At 42.3% G+C, this 17659-nt stretch overlaps 1 protein-coding gene across 1 annotated transcript in view; it reads left to right on the top strand.

Moving 5' to 3' along the window:
• Positions 1-1820: 1820 nt before the first annotated feature.
• Positions 1821-17659, top strand: part of DACH2 (dachshund family transcription factor 2) — a gene marked incomplete at its 5' end in the record, with an annotated part of 136552 nt that continues 120713 nt past the window's right edge. The window contains one exon of the mRNA XM_008944358.1: positions 1821-1936. Coding sequence (XP_008942606.1) covers positions 1821-1936 — 116 coding nt within the window. The remainder of the gene's footprint in view (positions 1937-17659) is intronic.

The following is a 17659-nucleotide window of genomic DNA, read 5'->3' as shown; positions in this document are numbered from 1 at the left end:
ATGAACAGGTTAATGGTACCTCTGTGTGGTGTTGCTGGAAGTTGTCTTCATTTAAACGCAGAGTTTGTCTTACATTGATGGAGGGCTTTGCCACTGTAAGTTGATAGAGTGAAGTTTAACTTAAATTCCTTCATGAACTACAAGTCATTTTGGAAATGCTTTCTATTCAAACCTCATTCATTGTTCCAGCGTAGTTCTTTTATACAATGTTTCACTATATTTTGTCAAAAGCTCTATTATTTAACAGAGTGAAATTTGTTCTGGCCACAGAGAAGCAGCAATGCTGTTAGAAATACAAGGAGGTTGCATTTTTATTAGCTGGCTTGGGGAAGAGTTGATCAAAATGGGTTTTTGGTCTGTAAATCTCTGGGTTGGGATGGCAGCTGTGTAGGATGATGCACACGGACGGGAGGGATAAATGTGGTCATTGAAAACAATAATTAAATGTAACAGGTCTGTAAACCTTTAACATTCTGCATTAAAAACTGCAGTAATAATTTGTCAGCTGGTCAAGGGAGGGTGCAATTTTTGGCAGGGTGGGCTAACATTCTTGGTTTAACCCATCTGTCATAACAAAGGACAGCAGTCCATTTGTAGAGATAATTCATCAGTTTTGGGGAAGCTCGGTGTTGGATTACTGCTGTGTCTTCAGAAGCAGGCAGCTCTCTGCCACCACTCAGAAGGCAAGGTTTAAGGTCGTGTTGCCTTCAGGGTTTCAACTTCTCATCTTTAGGCAGCACAGCCTTGAATTTTCTGTGGTGCAAGTGTGTGGCACAGACTTCAGAGCAGTCCCTGTTGAGACCCTGCTCCGCTAGCAACCTGGAAGGTCATGGAAGCCCTGGGTAGTGGAAAAGCTTGACTAGATTATGGACAGCAGGGGTACACAGTGATGTGCCTTCTGTGGAGCAGCCTGTCCGGCAGGCTGAGGTGATGCCCCTCAGCAGGGCTGGAGTGGGCGTGGCTGTGTCCATCCAGCACGGGGCTGAGCCAGGGAGTGCTGTGCACCCAGTCCCAGTGGCTCTGGTGTCCCTGCAGTCACTGCATCGCTCACCCACAGCCACTACAAACCACGGCTTGTGAGGACAGCACCACACATCAGGAGGCTCTGTCTGAACATCAGGAAAAGCTTCTTTGCTGTGAGGGGGCCAGAGCCTGGCCCGGGCTGCCCAGAGAGGTTGTGCAGTCTCCTGCTCTGGAGAGATCCCAAACCTGTGTGGACATCATCCTGAGCCTCTGCTGTGGGTGACCCGCTGGAGCAGGGGGGTTGGGTGAGATGTGCCCCAGAGGTCACTTCCAACCCCCACCATGCTAGGATTCTGTGATCTAGTTGCATTTTTGAGACTTTGTCATTTTCAAGACTTCACACATGAGTTACACCTGCATGTGAATTTCTGGAGCTCCATTTTAGAGACAGCAATATTCAGAAAAAGATACTCGTAGATACTAAAGCTACTAATAAGATACTTAGCAAAGTAATGGTACAGTAGGGCTAGAAATATGGAAATTTGAAAAATTGCTTTCTTTCTGGTCTTGTGGTGCAGATTTAAAAAAAAAATTTTTTTCTAGTGATTTCTGTGACTTTGAGCTCACAATTGTGTCACCTTTAGGTGCTGTTTGGCAGTTTGTTACTTGATTTGAAACCTGTACAATTCTGGGATCTTTCATCAACTTATTTTCCCTTTTTTCCTGCGCAGGAATTTCCACTCTCTCTTTTGTGTCTCACTGATGGTTCGTGTGTTTTATGCGAGTCAATACCACGTGCAGTAAGCAAACATTTCACAAAGAAAATGTGTTTTCATTTGTCCTCTGTTTCCCACCAGCTCCCGCCCAGGCAGACCCCCCAAGCGCTCCCTGGGAGTTGCCATACAAGAGAACGCACGTCTGCTGCCCCATGGAGTTCCAGGCCTCTTATCACCAGGACTTATCTCTCCGACAGGTAATAAAATCCATCAGATGATCAGCCTCATCTCTTCATACTGCACAGCAGTTAAAATAAACTAATATTGATCTAACTGCCTTGTCCTTCAGGGCTTTTTCAAGCTTTACCAGAGGTTACGTTATTGGATTTTTTGAGCGTTCACAAAAACTCTGTTTTGTCGCTGCAGTGACTGAAATCTAATGGATTTGTAATTTAGTTCTTTATTAATTGTAATTTCCTTACAGGAAATTGCATTAAATGTGTTATTTTAGTAAAAGAAAAAACCTGAGAAAATGAACTGCTGTCTGGGAGAGCCCCGCAGCATCGCGTGTTTCTTGCTGTCACACGCACGTGTGTTGTAGTTCTCCTGGGGTAAGAACAGCATGGCTAATGAGCATTGCATGGTAACATCATTGGTGTGTGCTGGGAAGGCAGAGAAGTGCTTCTATGGGTTACAGAAGAAACACTTGAACAGCAGATAAGTCCACGTTGCCACAGAGGCTTGTACTTTTAATAATCTACATTCAGTATAATGATGTGAAGAAACTAGCATGAAAATAGGTGAAATTATAAACAAGCCCTACACATAATTTAATGCATAGTATCTTATTTCACTTCATTAATTTATTAATAGAGTTTAAATTAAATCTTGTGCTGTCCTGATGAGTGCTTTAATTTTTTATTAATTGCTGTGTGCTAAAGGTAAGTTTATTTTGGTAATAAAGCTATATTAACAGACTATATTCATAAAAGTAATTGTTTAAATATTCAACAGGCTTAGCAGTTTTAGGATTACTCTAAGTCCAGTCTAAAGAGATTGTACCTCCATCATAAGCAAACTTAGTGAAGTGTTTAGCAGAATATAAAGTTACTGGATATCTTACAGGAGAAGCAGAGTCAAACAAAGGAAGATTGGTAGGAGCAGAGTGACTTCTACCTTGATCTTACAGATGACTCTGCTTGCAGAACCTCTTGCTCTGCAGCTGAGAGCCTTGGCAGGTCTCAGCATTCGGGGGACTAACAAAGCTGAGATCTTCCTTTTCTCCCACACCTCCTGGTGTCACAAGGACTTCCCAGTGAAGCAATAACCTTTCCCAAGGGGAGGTAGGAATGAACATTCTTAAGCAGCAGTCGGTCCTGAACTGGAGCAGTTAAGGCAGGCTGAAAGCATTTTGCTGGAGCCAGATGCCCAGCTGTGCTACTGCAGCTTCGTGTGTGTAGCAGGGCTCAGGAGCTGTGGTTTTACACTTAGGAGCATCTCATACATGAGAGACTGCTTCAGTCAATCTGGTGTGTTCTCAGCTCAGGAATTCCATGGACCTGGTGTTATGTTACTGCTAACAGACAGGGAAGCACAAGGGCTAGCTTGCATTGATAATCTCCTGCCACAGATCCAGAATGTTCCATGTTACTTTTCCTCCCTGTGGATGTTTGCAGATAGGATTGAAATTATGCAGACTATCATATTGCTTTGAACTGGGAAATATTTTAGGATGCAGTGTGCTGGGCATGCAGTGTAAAATAGTATCATAGACATGTTCTGTGTGTCTCACGGATATTTTAAACAGTGTTTGAGTAAAATTTTTTTAAGTTGAACTTCCAGACTGGTGTAAGTTGTTTGGAGTCTGAAGCGATGACTGGGACACATCCCACTTTGTGTAACAGGCGGGGGTTGATGTGAGAAGATTGGCCCTGGGGGGCTGTCTCTCAGCAGAGGCCAGGGTGGACACCTTCATGACCTTGGGAGCTGCCTGTGGAAACCACTGCATGACCAAGTGCCAACAGGCACAGGCAATGTGACTGTAGTCACAGACAAGTGTGACAGTTTCAGTAGCTGAAATAGGGTTTGGGGAGCAGCTTGTAGGCAGGAGCAAATGCTCATTTCCAGAGCACTGCAGCATCATTGAGGACCTGGATGAGGCAGGTCCTCACAGATGGAGCAGCCCTGCCACCAGCCCCTGGCAGGCTCCATGCTAACAGCCTCTGCGGTCTTGTCACACAGGAATCAGCACTCCTGAAGTTTTTGAGTTGTTTTATCTTGTTCATAAGGAGAAAACAGTGTAAAAGTTGGGGGAATTGCTGAGTAAGGAAATGTGCCAAAAGAGCCACTTGTAAACTCAGTGGGGATTTGAGCTGTTGTAAACTTCATGGAGCACGTGGGATCCAGAGCCTCCATTAGCTTTATTTATACCTATCTACACTTAATTACTGACTGCTTTGCTCTGGTTGCCTTCAACACTTCTGCAATTGGATTCTTTCCTTTTGGCTGAACTAAGAACAAAGTGCTTTTTAATGCTTCTCAGCAGAACAGAGATTTTTCTTCCAGACTTCTGAGTGGTGCATAACAGATCAGAGTAAGATTTGCAAGGATATTAACCTGTTGTCTACCAGCTAATCTTTAATTTGGTTATGATCTCACTCATTTATGATTTGGTCTGGTTCCAACAGTTTTGGCCCACAGAATTTGTATGTAAAACTGAGTCCATGACCTGCCTCCAGCTGCCCCTGCTCAGTGATGTGCTGGCTTGGTGGGGGCTTTCTGCATGGAGCTCTCTCTGCTCCCACAGGGGGTTTCAGGTGGCTGGGGGGCAGGGGGAGCAGGACCAGGGCTGGGCAGAGAATGAGGAGAGTTTGCAGCTTGGTAGGGCTGGATCTGTTCCTTCTGGTGGAGTGGATGCTGGTGATGGAGGCAAGAATGGCTCTTTACATCTTGGTGACTCTTTTGGTTACCTGCTTCCTCAAACTGCAGTGTAATGGCTCAGAGCATTTCTTTTGGATGTCTTTTTGTCCACTCCCTGATAAACCCTGTGTCTGATGTGACCCATTCCTCCTACAGCACAGGTACACTGATGGTCATGTTCATCTGCCTACATTGTTCTGAAAAAACAAAATCACACTTCTGATGTGGTCACCTCATTTTCTGTGTCCAGCTTAGCATCTGAGTTGTTTTCTTCTTCAGATAAGTTTATTTTAGTAACACATCAGCAAATGCAGCATCTTCATCCATCCATTGTACTTTTTCAGATTACCTCTTCCCTAGTCTCCTGCAAAGTTGAGGTACAGGAGTTTGTGTCCAGGTTGGCTGTTTGTTAGAGGGATAGGTCTCAAGAAGTCGCTGCTCTGGCTGCAGAGCTCTGAGATCTGTCTGTAGAGGCTGTTACAGAGTGGTGATTGGTGACTTCCTGCAGACCTGAGCGAGCCATCTGTGGTTCCACTCCTTGAAATGTGCTGTTATTTTCATCACCCATTTGGTTTGTGTCAGCTCAGTTTACATGGTCATTTTCACATAATAAACAGGTAGTTAAATTAGGCATACTGCATTTCCCAGGGTAGAGGGTAGCTTTTTTACCTCTTGGCAGAGTGGGCTGCAGCTACTCTTATACATAAGTAATCTGTGAAGGAGCTATAAGTGAAGCCTTGACCTTTTAAAATACTTGTAGGTAACTTCCACCTCTGGGCAATGGGAATGTTTGAGTTACGACGAGACTAGAGCAGATTAGACTAAAACTGCTGTGGAAGAGATGAGGTGGTGGGTCTGGGATGTGAACCACTGGGAAGGGCTTGTGTCAACAGCACAACAACCGTGCCCAAACCCCATCCTTCAAGAGCTGGTATTTAGTGCTGTCTGTTTCACTTAATGTAGGAGAAAGTTGGGGTTTTTCTTCTTCTTGTATTCATGCAGGAAATGTGGAGATCAGGGTGATGCCCTTGCCTGCTGTGAGGGCAAAGGGAAAATCCTGTATGTCACAGAGGGATGGTCATCAAAGGCTCAGTTCCTCAAACAATGCAGTGTGATGAAGTGACATTAACAAAACATCTATCTCCTCTTAATGGACAAGTCTTTGTCATCAGTGTATCTTAACAAGACAGTTGGGACTTATTTATGGAATAGATTCTCAAGTAGGGTTTGCAGCAGTAGTTTGCTGTGTGGAGAGAAGCTGAAATCCATTCCATGACTTAAGCCAGTAGTTCAGAAAACTGATACTGAATGAATATTCAAACTGATATGAAGCTGAAAGACTGGTTGGGTCTTTTGGTAGTTATCTGTGCCAACTTCAGTTCTGCTACTGTTCATGTATGTCATCCCCAAAAAAGGTTAGAAGACCACTGTAGTTAAAGTTAGAAGTTAGACGAAATTAGAAGACCACTGTATGAAGTTTTTATGCAGTTTTTCTCTATTAAATTTGTAGAATGGCTGCTATTCTTTCTATAAAACCATCGTGAGAATTGCTCCATCTTGTTTTCAAGATTTTGGAGAGGGCAGCTCATGAAGAAGATCATCCTGCTACTAGAACTTTGTTAGATTGTGGTACAGGGCACAAACCTGCTTTCTGGGGCAGTTTGGTTTTTTTTCCCCAGGTAGTAGGATGGGCATCTCTTGACTGCACATGGGCTGGGAGCCCCACAAGTGAAGCTGCTGGGGGGCTGGGAGGTCTGGTGGGGCTGGGTGCCAGGGAGGTGGACTCGAGCCTGGTTAAAATGTTCCTGTTGCCATGTAATGTTTCTGGGATTTGGTGCCTAGAGCCATGGGCAGCCTGGTGGGCCTGGCAGGGTGTGTGCAGTATGGGTCAGTGGTAGGTTGGAGCGAGGACTTGGGGCCAAGGGCTCATTGCAGGAGTTGGGGGGAAGCCTGGCTGACATTAGGAAAGGAAAACAAGGTGTTCTCAAATGGATATTCCATTTCAGTGGCCTTTGCTGGATGTGAGGGAGGAAGACTCAGAATTTCACAGGTTACACAAAGATTCAGGCCCAGGTGATGATTGTTCTGCAGGGAGAACTGGTTGGAATGTGGTGTGTGCAGAGGCTGTGGGGTAGGGCAGGATGTCCAAGGCCCTCCCTGGTGCCACCTCTGGATGAAACCCACGGCCAGCATCTGTCAGTGGCTCTGCTATTCTCCCACGTTGGGCTGCCCAGGTGCCAGAAGCAAACCACCTGCAGTTCCAGAGGTGGAAGGTAAACTGCTGTGTGCATAGCAGCTACATTCGTTTCACCTCCCTTGACGTGATCCTTTTTAATTTCATAAACTGGCAGTTAAAACAGACGTTTGTCTCGTTAGCTGTTTGTCTAGAGTTTTTGAGACTAAAAATACTGACCTGCTTGTGCAGATACTAAAACTTTTTCACTATAGTTTTGTCTTATTAATAGTGAAGAGAAGCAGTTGTGAACTGAATAGTTTCATGTAATTAATATTTTAGTGAAATTAATATTTTAATAGATATACCAAGTCACATCATTGTGGGACTCATCAATAAACAGAGTAGCTCACAGGAGTACAGTAACTTCACACGTTACTTCAGTTTGGCAGTGATGCCAGCAGCCAGTCTTCTAGAGAGCAGAGGGGATAGAAGAGTATTTGGTGCAGTCTTCAGGCCCTTCACTTTGACGTGTCCTTGTTAGAGGAATGAATCAGACTGGAGACTTTGCAGGGCCTTGGTATCAGCTGGTGTTGACCAAGGTGGGCACACAGGCACAGCCCTGCTGCTGCTCAGAGCCAGCCCCACAGGTATCTCCTGATTTCCACCTGGGGCTGGTGGTGCTCCAGTGCCCTCCCGGGGCTGAGGAGCTGCAGGGTGTGCTCAGGACCTTCCCTCACGGGCGGCTGCGCACTCTGCTCTGCACGTGGCGTTAGCTCAGGGACTGGGATTGCTGGAACCAGGCTCTGAAGGTTGGCCCTCCAGAGTGTAAAACCTGCTTCCAAGAAAGGGCTTTTATTTGAAGAGTAAGCATTCACTCAGGGGCACTTTACAGAGCATCTATTGACTGATCTCACCTCTTGGGGTGTTTGATGTAGGGCTGCTCTGGCTGGCAGCGGCTGGCAGGAGCCCTGGAGCCTCTGAGAGCAGGGAGCAGGGGATTGTAGCATTCAGGGAACCCTTTTCCTTCTCGGCACACTTAACTGAACATTTTTGTATGTTTACATCTTATTTCTGTGGCTCATTTCACTGTTTATGATTATCCTTTTTTTTTTTTCAGTTGTCATAGATGCCATTTTAAAGTCCCATTTCTAATGAGAAGCATATGCATGACTTTGTCATTGCTGGCATTACCTGGCTTGGTTGAAATTATTATTTTTAATCAAAGGCAAACATACTGATTAAGGATGCCACAACACTCCCCTGCCTATGGGGAACGTTAACAGTTTATAAATTGTTCTTGGTGACAATTCAGTAGTGAATTACTTTGATATATATGGCTAATAAATTAATATGATTAAGTTAATGAGTAGTACAAGTGTTGCCAAACTCCACTCGTTGGGCTTTTAATGCTGCTCCACATTTGCAGCTCTAGCTTCCCCCTGTGGTGAGAGGATCAGTGCTACCTACGCACTGTCATTGTGATAAATGGCATATCCCACAGTGCCCTGCACTCCATCTGGTGTGTCCCCAAAATGAGAAATATTTTATACAAATCACACACTCAGAAGCTCAAAGGACTGTGGAAAGATCTATTTTTTCAAACAATAATAAAAACGCATACATCTCTTTAGCAACTCTTCATTTTTACTGTCATAATGAATGCACATAGCTTTGGGAAATGAAAGCTCGTGTGAGCAACATGGGAAAGTTATCCCCTGCACAGTAAAGCTGACAAATAAGTTCCATGCTCACTCTTCTATTTTATCGTGGAATGTTCTTAGATAAAAAATGATGTTAGAACATCTATTTAACTGGATTTTAAAATTAAAGACCATGTGTGCCGCATGATTGAGCACCACCCCATCTCATGCCAGCACATCTCTGTGTGGAAGGGAGCACGAACTGGAGGGAATGAGGAATGCAGGGTCATATCATTACTCTTTAAAATATGGCCATTCAGTAGAGTTCTGATATTCTAAAAACTATACTTGGTGACTAAGTGTCACTCAGTTCCTCTCTTTTTCTCTTTTAATGTTATCTTTCTTTAGGGATCCATTTTTAGTGTCTGCTTCATCTGGGTGGGACATTACATTTTTGACAAATGAATAGTTAAAGCTGTTGAGAATTTACTGAGTGGTTAACCTTGTTGTAAATTTAATTTGCACATAGCCTCAGCTACTAATTACTGTCCAAGAAGTGTGAAAGTCAGTAATATACTTTCATTTATAAGCATTTGCACAGAATTTTTAGAACATTTGATCCCACTGAGTTCCTGCATCTTTTGAGATGACAAAGTTCAACCAAAGTGGTCACACTGAGAGAATTGTCTTGACACTCAGGGCAGGTCTGTGCTAAATTTGTCTTGATTTGCAGATGGAAGGGAATCATTTGAAAAAGTTGGCCGAAGTATCACAGAGTTAGCAAAATCAGGAAGTTTTCAGCTGTCTGGCTTTATAATCTGTGACATTCTTTCCTACCAGCTTTCCTGTCAGCCTCGTGTCTGATGGCATTGAGGTCTGTCGTGATCATGGTGTGTCTGCTTCTCTCTAGCTCATCTTCAGCTGACTTTGAAATTGGTTTAGCTCTTTTAAGTCTTCATTAAGAAATGTTTTTAAGTCAAAAATAGTACCAGGAGGTATGAAGGATTTATCCTCAGCACTCTATTTACTGGAGGACTGCTTTGGCAGTAGCAACACTATTGCAATTGAATAGTTGTAATTGAATAGTTTTGGCTAGGTTTTATTTTCCTTTACAATAATATGGTGAAGTTGAACAAATAGTGCAATGTTTTCCATTTGGTGCCTTTAACCAGTATCACAGCATGTATATTTAAATGCCTTAAGAGTGTTTGTTTAAGAATCCCAGGCTGGCTGCATATTGTGCAATCCTGTATTTTAATATAGGAAGCTGGTTTTTTGATTTACCGACATTACATTTTCACTGAAGGATTTCTAATCATGCTAATGGCAAATGACTTCTTGATTTAGCTGGTTATTGGGCTCATCAAATGCTCTGGTAGGCAAACCAAGCAGCTTAAGAGTCTAGACCTTGGATGGCATAAGGCCTGGTCATGGTTCTCCATTTTAAAAGAAGCCTATTTTATCTAACAATAGAAATTGGAATATTATGGCATTAGAGACAAGGAGCAGAGATCCTCACTGATATCCCTACTCAGCCTTAGATTTATCCAGCAGTATGTCACAAGACCTGTTAAGCTCAAGATCTGTGCACACACTTATATTTTTATTCCTGTGACTTTGAGAGGTAACTGTTTAAATAGATACAACAGTAAATGATTGGATAATACATCTCTGGTTGTATAAAAATGTTCATCCATCATCTATTTGCAATGCTAAAATCTACTATGTATGCATAAATAATCTCTTAAAATGCAGCACTCAGATCTGTGTAAGATTTGAGTAGTGTGGATTCCTAAAGGAAAGCTTTGTAAGGCTGTGTTTTGGCAAAATGCTTGGTATAACAGCACTGCTGCAAATTGTTCAGAAAACATGGGGGATAAATCTCACTGGATTAAAAAGTAAGCATGTACTGTACTTAAACCCACCTATTTCCATAGGCACAGATCTGGTCAGGTTTTAAGTACTTTTAAGGTAATTTAACAGTTCTTGTGCTTTGGTCCTAGTCAGACTGGAGGCCTAAGCAAGTGAAATACATACCTTCAGGATTAGGCAAACAACCCCCTTGATTTGGATTCCATTACTTCTTTGCTTAAAGGCGTTTTTCTAGTTACTGTGGTCTTCTGGAGAACATGTTCTGTAAGGATTCTTTTGCAAAGCTGAATTCAGTAAGTTCCTGTGTCAAACCAATAGTCCCTTTTGATTGTCCTAGTGGTCTTCACTGCCCTACTGTTGTCTCACATGGACTAGGGTTTGAGAAAACCCTTTCTGAAAACAAAAAAAGTTTGAAAAAATTTTAACAAGATGGGTGCTGATTGGGAAGCCACTGGAAAGGTCACAGTTTTTTGTTCTCTTCTGGCCACACTGGCTGGCTCAGAGTTATGGGAGTGGCTTGCATTTGGAATCCAAGGTGACAGATGGAAATCCTGCTTGTCTGAGGGTGAGGATTTGCAGGTTTAGTTCTCCCTTCTCCTGGAAATATTTCTCCTGGGGTTGAGGCAGTGAAAACAAGTAGTAGAAGTTTTCCATTTGCTGATACTGATTTCTGGATTTGCCTTTGCATTGGTTTTGCAGAGGGGAGAGCTTGGTCTGCTGAAAGCAAGAGGGTAAATATGTTCAGACTAGGCAAAGAACGATGTGTGTGATCAGGGACAATTTGAGTCACTCTGGGTAAAACAGTGAAAAACCACCCTGGTGATCTGGGGAAGAAGATTTTGGCCTGATTCTAACACGTGGGCAGAAAATGGAGAGAAGCAAGTCCAGCAGTGATGGCTGCCTTGCTGTCCTTCCTGGACAGCTGCTGGGAGCGGGTGTCCCGAGGAGCAGCAGACCTTTGCCACCCAGAGACTACACCGACTGCAGTCGGGGGCTCCTCCTGCGCAAGAAGAATGTGCTCTTCTTTCAGCCCTGCCCAAGGAATAAAACGTGATGCCAAGTGCTGGCAGCAAATTAGGATTCATGATGAAAAGGAAACATCTCTTACTGAGCGTTTTGAAGAGGCGCACGTTTTTATTTTGAAGCTAGCATAACTAAAATAGATTTCATTGTCTGATTGCTCTCATTAAGTGACTGGGACCATATTAAGATTTCACTGGAAATGCATTTGTATTGTATAAAGTATTTTATCACAGTCAACATTAATTGGTGTAAAGAAAAACAAGCTGAGTTAATGAGTATCACACACCATCCCTTTGCTGAAGAGGGACACCTCTTCAGTTTGCAGAGAGGCCATGCTGATAGCAACTGGCCTTCCTGCTACTGTGTTCCACCTGTTCTAAAGATAAATGTAGGACCAGAGTTCTGGAGGATTCAGTCCAGAAACGAAAATCATCCTGAAAATCCTCTGCAAAGAAAAATAATTCCTAGAGCTACCGACCTCCTGTGACTTGGGTATGAAAAGCTTTAATTCAGAAAGGGAAGCGTTTTATGTAATACATGCCTGCATGTAAATGACAGACATTTTATTAGGAAGGGAAAGCCTTTATTAAAACATAATGATCTACATTGTTTTTATGTAATCTAATGAATTACAGTAAAAGCCTGAGAAATGAGCTGGAAAAGGTAGAGTACTCTCCCATGAAAGCGAGCTCTGATAACCTTTTTGTAATTCTTTAACATGTTGAAAGAGTATTTCTACACCAGCTTATTAAATTAAGCAAGGTCACCTTTTCATTTTATTAACAGATTTAGTTTGCCAGATCATGGACTGTGATACTGAAAAAAGTGGATGAATCATGCAGTAACATATGTCAAATAGAAGAAGGGTTATAAAATGCTAAATCATTTTGTTATACATTATATATGTGTTTTTACCATTGCACAGTTTTAAAAAATAAAACACTTAATTACTGTTTTTCACATTTGCATATTGATTGGATATCCTTTAGTAATAATAATTCTGTTTCTAAATGAATTATCTCTCCTGACTGGGCCAGTTTCCATCTAATATTTTCATAAAAGGAGGAAAATATTCTTTTCAATAAGATTATAAATTTCAGTTCTTTTGATGCGCAGTTTACAGTCATTACTTTCAAAGGTTATAAATGCTAACCAGTGAAACTGGCTGTATGCTTCAAGATGAGCCCATAGATTGCATTTACCAGTCTGACCCCACTTCAGCAAAGCAGGAACAAAACTGACATCATGCCGTGCAGGTTGCTCCTGTGCGTTCCCAAATCTCTGCGTTTGTATTATTGTCTTTATGTAATATATACGAGGAGGAAAATTATATTTAGCAGTGTTACATAAATTTCACAGAAAATCTTGCTGTAATTGCTTGTAAAGAACTTCATCGTCATTTCTAATTAAGACAGAAAATGTCATTTATATTTCCAGTCTCATGGAATTACTTTTCTCCCCCCTACATTTGCATCTGTCACCTCTTTTGTCTAAGTAAAAGTAACGCCCGAGCTCGTTGCTGGTGCATGGAATGGAACTGAGAGAACTCCGGGTCAGTAGCCCCGACCTTTGTGCAAACGAAGGAGTTAAAGGAGCGGGTTATCTCTTGGGTGTGTGGTTCCGGGTGGTGAGGCAGGAGTGTGGGGGTGTGGCTGGAGCCCCCTGTGGTGGGCAGCGCGGCGGCTCCGCTCACACACACTGCCCGGGCTGCAGCCGCCGCCTTGGCCCCGGCCACCGCCGAGCAGGTGACTCGATTATGCTGAAATCAGGCAGAAAATGTCCTCTTCTGGCCACTCGAGTGGAGCAGGCAAATTATCGAGTGGCAAAACTAATTCTATGCCTTGGGCCATCAGAGCTGCCACTTCCTATAAGTCAAGCCTTCACTTAGTGTGAAATTGTTTTTTATTTTATTCTCTTTCATTTATTATGCTTATTTCAGCTAATCCACTTAGTGCATGTGAATTACCCGGTATACTAAAGCTCTTTCAGATGTGCAGCCTCCTCATGCTTTACTGGTGAAATACGAGGACTGCTCTCCTTCTAAGGCACTCTGGACTCTGTTATGACCCGTATGGTTAAAGTAATATTTCAGTTTTTTCAGATAAGAACTCGAATGAGGAGAAGCATTTGAATATGATTTAAAATTAAGTAAAAGTGCATATGGTTGAGCTTTCTTTTAAAAGCAGACATAATTCATACAGGTCACATTTTTAAGAGCTAGAAATGTATCTGCACTGAGTTGTAGGCCATTAAGTACCAGTTAATTTGTGAGAGTTTGATGGAATAAATATTCCCTGGGAAAGCATTGAAGAGTGTTTTCAGCATCAAAATATTGCCTTAAATTCAGGCAGAAACAAAGCTGAGATCTGCTTAAAGCACTCATACAGGTGATACACCCTAGGCAATAGCTGGGTCTGTGATGCTATCCAAATGGCAATCCCTCGTTTGGCTGTGCCCTCTGGTACACAGCATTAACATTTTCCAGTAAAAGAAGAGCAAAACATATGGAGTCTTTTATTTCAAGCAAAGACAAATCAAAAAGAATAATGAGAATAAAATGTAAAATGCCTTTGGTGATGGGCAAGGGAAGTTACAGGGGAGTCACTACAGCAGAGTGCATCAGGCTCTAACAGAGTGGCCAGAGAGCATCTCCCATAGGTGTCTGCGTGTAGATTTCCTATGTGTGGAAGTACAAAAATACATAGGTGTGTATGTACCATATGTGAAAACAGGGGCATAATTCAGGAGAAACCACATAGATTGTTTTAACTCATCTTCACCCAGTGCTTTGAGCTGACATCTTGGGCAGATGAGGGGACTTGAGGAGTGGGAGGAAGAAAGCAGAGCCTCAAAAAGTGAGGTTGAAAGGCTCATACTGGGATTGAGATGGATGCATTGCTGACAGTGTCAGAGCAACAGCTGCTAGATCTGGGAGGCACTTGAAAGAGTCTCTCTATTTTGTTATATATGGAAGTCAATAGGTTATTTGGGCTAAGAACACCCTATTATTCAAATCCAGGTGACCCAGAAAGCCTTGCCATCTTTCAGTGGCAATTCAGAGGGCTTTGCCATTTAGGTAGTGGTTTTGGTATTTCCCAGTGCAAAATTGTGCTGTGTAGTCCTGGATGACATATGGATATATCGATCTCCACCATTTTTTTTTCCTGAAATGTATTAGATTAGTCTGTACAAGGCTTCAGGAGGCTATTTTGTGTTTGCAGCTGGCTTAGGTTGCTGAAAACTTGTCACCAGATTCTCTTTTTCAAACTTATTAAACATTAAGGAAATGGACCATAAATTGTTTTGGCCTTCCTGTTTTGGAACTGCTTCATTAGAGTTTTAAATTACAGGTATTACTTCACAGTAGCTTATCAGTTCTATATACTAGCTAAGCTTGGGTCCTAATCCTGTTGAGAATTTTGTCCATTGACTGAAAGTTTTTGCTGTAGATGGTGCACAGCAACATATTGTGAGAATAGTATTTTTTCCCATTGATATGGATGTGTCCTTTCCTTTCTGATATGTCTCTCTCGATGCCCATTTTTCATTGCATCATATTGCTCTGCCTTCCCTCTTTATTTTTTTGCCCTTGACTTTTATGTGTACACTACAATTTGTGTTGACCTTGAGGTTGCTCTCAATTAGCTTGAGCCATTTCAGCATCGTGGCCCACACCAAAATCCTCCATAACCTGCTTCTGATTTGAAAAGCAGAGCCATCCTAGAAACTGGCCTGTGACCATTTTTCTTTTCCTTTCAAGTTAGTGTTTATTTCCAGGCAATAAAGAGAAGGAGTGATACAAAAGAGATAAAAATCAGAAGCAATAAATCATAGGATCGCTGCTGGTAGGCTTCCTGTACTCAAGCCTGCAGTGTCTGTGCCACCTGCAAAAAGAGGAGGATTAGGAAAGGTTTGGATCAGGGAGATAAATCTTGGCCCTGGAAGTTCAACAAACCTCAGAGGATCTAAAGGGTGGCTGCCAGGGATGGACATCCAGGAGTTGATGAATAATGGTCAGACAGGAGGTTAGGCTGGCCTGGTGATGGACCCTAAAACAGGAGGAGAGAGGCTGGACTGCAGCACAGTTGGGGTTCTTTGCTCTGCCATTGCTGACAGAAGCCCCAAGACCCTGCTTGGACATCTGCCCTGTGGCTGTACTTGGTTGCAGTGGTGACCAATCTTCTTTGGCTGCCCCCATTCTCGTGGAATTTGTTCCCTGGACAAAGTTCTGTACTGACAACAACAAACCTTGCTGTCCGTGGCTAAGTGGGGAGTGGGTTTGGCTTCTGGGTGGACAGAGATGAGTATAGTTTGTGCTGTCATAAAAGACGTGGTACCATCAAAGGTTGGCTGTGGATCTCTTTGGCCACTTTGTGTTCTTTTTTACCTTTTATCATCTGTTAGATATTTTCTGGGTTTTAGATTCTGACCTGTGCAGCAGCAATGGTCCAAATGTGTATTTGTGTAACACCTCTCTACACCTTCTGTGCTGATACAGTAAAAATAACCATGAGATCGAAGCAGTTTACTAGATGGTAAAATACTGCTTATTTTTAGGATTTACCACTTGCATGTTTTTAGAGACTAAGATGACTAGCCACTAAGTTAATTGGGAAACTGGCTGCTCTTGGTAGTGAGCTAACTTCCTGTTCTCCAGCTCAAGAAAATCCTATCGGTCTTTAAAAGAATGGGTGAACTGTGGCATCTAATGTTGTCACTCATGTCACACGTGTATTTTTGCTAGATGACAGCCAGTAATATAACTCCAATACTTGTATCTTCTGCATCATCAAATTCTGTTTTTATACATCTCCTGTGAAGTAACAAATGGAAATTTCTCAATAGGTTTTGTGGGATGCCACTCAATGGCAATTGGAAGGACAGTTAAATATCATGGTAAAATGGTTTTTCACAAATACCAGCTAAGGGGCCATGAGCATCTCTTTTAAAATGTGCTCAATAACCAGTGAATTGTTTCAGCCACATCTTAAATTTTTTAACTTTTTTTTTTTCAACTTTATGTAGGTTTTATATTTTACTAAATAAAAGAAGTTGTTTTTGTGTTTCTAAAATCAGCTATCAAGACTGGAGTCATTTCAGTGTGTTCAGTTTTGACATGTGCTTTTATTTATGAGATTCCTTCAGCAAGAAGTTGAAATAAAATATAAATAACTTCCTCTTTGCTTTTTACATTAATCACAGATTAAAAATTAAACTTCTTCTGATGTGAAAGATGTATGCAGTGTTGGCTAATCTTGGTTTAAGTGTGGCTCTGAAGATTCATGAGTTCAACTGGTAAGACAGTACATTGGTATTGTCTTCAATATCAATTATCAATATCAAGCAGACTTCTAACCATGTCAGGATTTGCTGTTGATCAAGTAGTCCATGTTTGCCTCTTTCTACACATTTACAAGAAATGGCCTGAAATCTGTGCTGGTCTTGGAGCATCTTTTTCTCCAGCACCTAGATCACGTGCCACTACATATATTTGGTTAAATCTTTTAGTAAAATGTGATTTTTTGTGTAAGTATTTGTGACTATGGCTTTATTTTCTGTCTCGCTTGGAAAAATTTCACATTCTAGATTACCTTGGGAGTTAAATAGATGGGATGAGAGGAGTTGATAAAGACCTAACATTCTGCAGTGTTATTGGTGTTAAGGGGAATTGAGGGACTAGGACAACTTTGGCAGGAGAAGTACTTTGGATGACAGTAGTACTGAGGATGGTACTATGATGGTATGGAGCTGGCCAGATCTTGATTTTGAAGTAAAAAGCTGTCCTTCCTGAGACACAGCTGGTGTTTGCTGGTGGTTAGACATGGACAGAAGATGGAGGTGGAGCAGGGACTAGATACACGCTCTGATTTCTTAGTCCACGGTGTCTCCTTTTCTAGGTGGCATCCTGTGAGAAGGGGACAACTTGGTGTAGTAACAGTTTTGGTGTAGACCTTCTCCTGGCTGCTGTCGATGACCTGAAGCAGGGTTCTGCTGGTTAGGTGGAGGGTGTGGAAATGCCTGCATGCCTGTAGCAAGGAGAACTTGGGGTGTGGCTGCGTGTGCCCTTGTGTGCCTCCTACGTTCACGTGAATGTACACTGGAGTGTCTTATTTTCTGTGTTTCTTTTTCATTCCTTGCTGAGCATTTTATTGAAGAGAATTAGCTATGTGGTGTATGCATTGATCAGATTATCTTCTGATTTTTCCTATTGATAGGAATGCCTTGTTTTCTCAATTTGAGACATTCATTCCCATCCTTTCTGAACAATATTTGTAGGCAAAAGGGGATTGAAATTTCTTCCCCAAGTTAGTTGTAATTTTTCTTAATGGATGAAAGAAGGTGAAAGGCAG

Source organism: Merops nubicus, unplaced genomic scaffold (genome assembly GCF_000691845.1).
Source record: "Merops nubicus isolate BGI_N331 unplaced genomic scaffold, ASM69184v1 scaffold15207, whole genome shotgun sequence".
Classification (NCBI taxonomy): domain Eukaryota; kingdom Metazoa; phylum Chordata; class Aves; order Coraciiformes; family Meropidae; genus Merops; species Merops nubicus.
The sequence above is the reverse complement of the archived record's forward strand: the minus strand, read 5'-3'. Positions and strand labels throughout refer to the sequence as shown.